This window comes from Tamandua tetradactyla, chromosome 20 (assembly GCF_023851605.1).
Source record: "Tamandua tetradactyla isolate mTamTet1 chromosome 20, mTamTet1.pri, whole genome shotgun sequence".
In the NCBI taxonomy this organism is placed as follows: Eukaryota; Metazoa; Chordata; class Mammalia; order Pilosa; family Myrmecophagidae; genus Tamandua; species Tamandua tetradactyla.
In genome coordinates, this window is record NC_135346.1 from 44,289,392 (window position 1) to 44,293,531 (window position 4,140).

The 4,140-nt window shown below is 48.0% G+C and overlaps 1 protein-coding gene across 1 annotated transcript; it reads left to right on the forward strand.

Moving 5' to 3' along the window:
- The first annotated feature begins 1,354 nt into the window (after positions 1-1,354).
- LOC143664073 (uncharacterized) lies at positions 1,355-3,925 on the forward strand. Its single transcript, XM_077137583.1, has 2 exons — positions 1,355-1,609; positions 2,690-3,925. The coding sequence occupies exons 1-2, from the start codon at positions 1,439-1,441 to the stop codon at positions 3,842-3,844; spliced, it is 1,326 nt and encodes a 441-aa protein (XP_076993698.1). The 5' UTR covers positions 1,355-1,438; the 3' UTR covers positions 3,845-3,925.
- The last annotated feature ends 215 nt before the right edge of the window (positions 3,926-4,140 follow it).

Below are 4,140 nucleotides of genomic sequence, written 5' to 3' on the forward strand. Positions count from 1 at the left end.
AGAATGTCTTTCCACCTATTTAGATCTTCTTTGATTTCTTTTAGCAAAGTTTTGTAGTTTTCTGTGTATAAGCCCTTTACATTCCTGGTTAAGTTTACTCCTAGATAATTGATTCGTTTAGTCGCTATTGTGAATGGAATTTTTTTTTAATTGCCTTCTCAATTAGGTCATTATTTGTGTATAGAAACACAACCGATTGTTGCATATTAATCTTGTATCCTGCCACTTTGCTGAATTTGTTTTTTAGCTCAACGAGCTTTGTCACAGATATCTCAGGATTTTTCAAATATAAGATCATGTCATCTGCAAATAATTAAAGTTTTACTACATCCTTTTATTACTTTTTCTTGCTTAATTGCTCAAGCTAGAACTTCTAGCAAAATTTGGAATAACAGTGGTGACTGGGGGCATCCTTGCTCATTCCTGATCTGAGAAAGAAGGCTTTCAATCTCTCACTGTTGAGTATGATGCTGGCTGTGGGTTTTTCGTATATGTCCTTTATCATATTAAGGAAGTTTCCTCCCCATTCCTAATTTTTGAAGTATTTTTATTAGAAAAGAATGCTAAGTTTTGTTGAATGCTTTCTCAGTGTGAATCGAGATGACCATGTGATTTTTCCCTTTAGATTTGTTAATGTGTGTATTACATTGGTTGATTTTATTGTATTGAACCACCATTGCATGCTTGGAATAAATTCCACTAGGTCGTCACAACTGTTTCCAGACACAAATCAAGACACTCGCCAAGGGCCAGTCAGTTTGGAAGTTCTGAATTATCACTGAAGAACAGCTCAATTTAGGGAGTCTAGTCATAAATGAATGTTCCACACCACCAAGCCTTTTTGGGGAGCACAATAAAGACCAACCTCATACAGAGCAAAACCTCCAACTGGAGGGAGAGCCACAGAGCCAGGCTCCTGTCTGTGCCACTAATGGGTCTCTTGGTTCAAACACTGTGAATTCTAAGAACTCTGAGCCGGAGGCCCCAAGTATGGACAGAGGAGATACAGCTGCTTTCAAAGGTCCCTACATCCACTTGGGGGATAAAGGGAGGGACCAGGCACAGGACGAGTACAGGGATTCTAAGGTTTAGTCCCCTTGGAAGGTCCAGAACAGCAATGTAGATGCAAATATGGGGAACTGAAAGAGTCAAAGCTGACAAGGCCAACACGTAAAGGTGGAGGGAGTAGAAAATTGCAGCAAGGGATGCATCGAATATACTGTAAATCCTATAGAGGTTGGGATGGGTAAGAAGCAAGGAGCAGGTTGGGCTGGAGGGGGTCTTTGAGGTGGGGGAGGGGCTGGGCTCCCCCTCTGCCTGCCCCTCCCCCTCCCTGAGATGCGTTCTGTGCCTCTGTGACACGGGTCTGGACCTCTGGGTAGCCCAGGCGCTGTGCCCAGAGCTCAGTCTTGCCTGAGGCAGGTGTGCACTGTAGAAGATGGAGATAGTTCTCTATCCCAGAAGCCCCGGAGGCCCATGGACGATGAGCATGAACTCCACCATGTGGACCATTTTCTGTTTCTTATACTTTTCATGTGGGATGTTGCTCTTTCTTTTTCTGTTCCTCCTTCACAGGAATCTACTTGTGGAAGAAGGAGACAATAAACAGGTAAGGGGGCCCCAGAGCCATCCCCCAGCAGAGTGGACTCACCCTGATCCTCTCACTGGAGTAAATCAGTTTATGGCTGCACAGACTCCAGAGATGGGTCCTGTCGGGAAGGATGAGAAACTTTCCTTTAGGGAAACAGGGTGAGCGGGCAGAGGGGCTTCTATCCACGCTCAAGGACGAATCTCTCTGGAGGTGGGAGAGGACTCCACGGTATAATTTAAGCACTGCTACTGAGTGTCCCCAGGGTAGATTTTAAGACAGTGTAAGATACGTCTGTGGGGCAGGATCACATGACAATTCTTCAGCATCCTCCTTCCCAAATCTGATGTCTGTGAGCAAAGCCTCTTCTTAGGGATGGTCTAGAGAGCAAGGCTGAGTCTCTGAAAGTCTGACACTAAACACTGGCTGTGGCCTCAGGGAGTAGAATCCCACCTGGGGGAGCACACGTACACTAGAGGCCAGAGACCACTGTGTCCTCAGCAGAGGATGCCGATGGCAATATCACAAAGGGTCAGGTCAGCACAGCACTTCACTGAGCTTTCCAAAGAAGGAACAATGGGAAATGTTTTACACAGTTTAAAAAGAAGAGCAGGAAAGGAACACAGGATCCCATGAAATTGAAGTAGAACGTCACATTGTTTATGCACAGTGAAGGACTGCAGTTGGCCTAAGAGAGGAGAGAGAGAACTGAGTTCCACCCTCTCATTCCTTCAGGGTCAAGGAAGAGTCAGAGAAGGCGGTCCTTCCCTGACTTCACACCCTCAGATTATCACTCTTTCTCCAAACTCGACCTATCCATTGCCTGGATTCCACTGAGTCCCTCCTCTACCATCTTCCACCACTGGCCCCTCCACTCCACCACCACTTATGCTCCCTTAATGCTGACTCACTCTGACTTTCTTCCCTTTCTAGAGAACAGTGGCCCAGACAGCTCATCTCCACAGTGTCCCCTGGGTTGGCAGGACACGTGCCTGCTTGTTTCAGCTTTCTCCTAGAGGCAAATACAGGCAAGAGCAAGTTCCTTCCACCTTCTCACACTCTGTTCTCCATAAAGGGTGTTTTTCTTTTCATTATTCACAGGTCTTACCCCAGGGACACCCTGAATTCAGCCATGTGGCATCTAAAACCTTCGTTCACCTTCCAATTATTCTTCAGAAGCTCCTGAACACCAGAGCTGTGAAGAAAGCAGACATAACAATATGCTCGGAGAAAGAGGAGTTATTTCTAACACAACAGGGTCATGGCTGTGATGTCAATTCTAAAACACCTGGAGACTTACCTGCCCTTGATCAGGACACACCAGCACCCACTCCTTTCCTGAATATCGCCAAACAAACGCAGAAAATAGATGAAGAATCCACCAACATAGTACAGCCCACTGTTCCCAGACCCAAATCAGGAGATTCCCCAAGGACCAGTCAGTTTGGAGGTTCCCAATTCCTCAGTGAAGAACAGCTCAAGCTAGGGAGTCTAGTCATAGATGGATGCTCCACATCACCGAGGCTTTTTGGGGAGCACAATAAAGACCAACCTCATATAGAGCAAAACCTCCAACTGAAGGGAGAGCCACAGAACCAGGCTCCTGCCTGTGCCAATGACGGGTCTCCTGGTCCAAACACTGTGAATTCCAAGAACTCTGAGCCTGAGGCCGCAAGTGTGGGCGGAGGAGATACAGCCTCTTTCAAAGGTCCCTACATCCACCTGCAGGATAAAGGGAGGGGCCAGGGGCAGGACAAGTATAGGGATCCTAAGGTTCAGTCCCCTTGGAGGCTCCAGAACAGCACTGTGGATGCAAATATGGGACAAGAGGAGCATCAGGGGCCCCCACTAGGAGACACCTGGAGGGGATGGAGAGTTAGAGCCTTCCCCCACCATGGAGATGCTGATCACCCTGGCCCCCACACAGAGGAATCGACAGGAACCCTGACACCTCAGTCCCTGCCCCCAAAGGGACAGGGGCCTCACAAAAGCCAAGGGAAAAGGATTCGCCATATCATGCAATGGATTTGCCCACTGAGACGTGGGAATAGTTATCGTCTCATGCAGAATCCAACTGGATCAACGCCAGTCTTCCAGGAACTGCGTCTGTGTGGAACTTCTCCTGTCCCTGCTAATGAACCAGTGGCTCCCAGCGGGGCCCACCAGCCGGTGCCAAAGGTGCCAGGTCCCCCCGGCCGCCGTCGCCACTGCCCCTTGACCTGCTTTCTGGGGTGCCTCTCCCGCCCTCCTTCATAAATCTTCCTTCCCCACGTACCACATTTTTTGTTTTCCCTGCCTAGAATAAAATTTCCGTTTAAAACCTTGTTGTTCAAATAGGAGGGTGTTGAGTCTGTCTCCACCACCTCTAGGTGGAGGATTACTGTGTCCCGGAAGGGTGAGCTCAGATGAAGAGGGAGCTGGAGCTTCTATTGAAATGCCTGCTTCGGTCTCTAAAAGAAGACCCTCCTTAGAGAGGGGCACTGACACGACATTGGACATCCACTGCCATTGGGCTGTCCTTCATGTCCCTCTATACAGATATCCTATATTCA

Excerpts from the sequence above, each read along its gene's own strand:
- LOC143664073 (XM_077137583.1), top strand. The coding sequence starts at position 1,439 with ATGGAGATAGTTCTCTATCCCAGAAGCCCCGGAGGCCCATGGACGATG. Across the intron at positions 1,610-2,689 it reads AAGAAGGAGACAATAAACAG|GTCTTACCCCAGGGACACCC; the intron begins GTAAGGGGGCCC and ends CATTATTCACAG.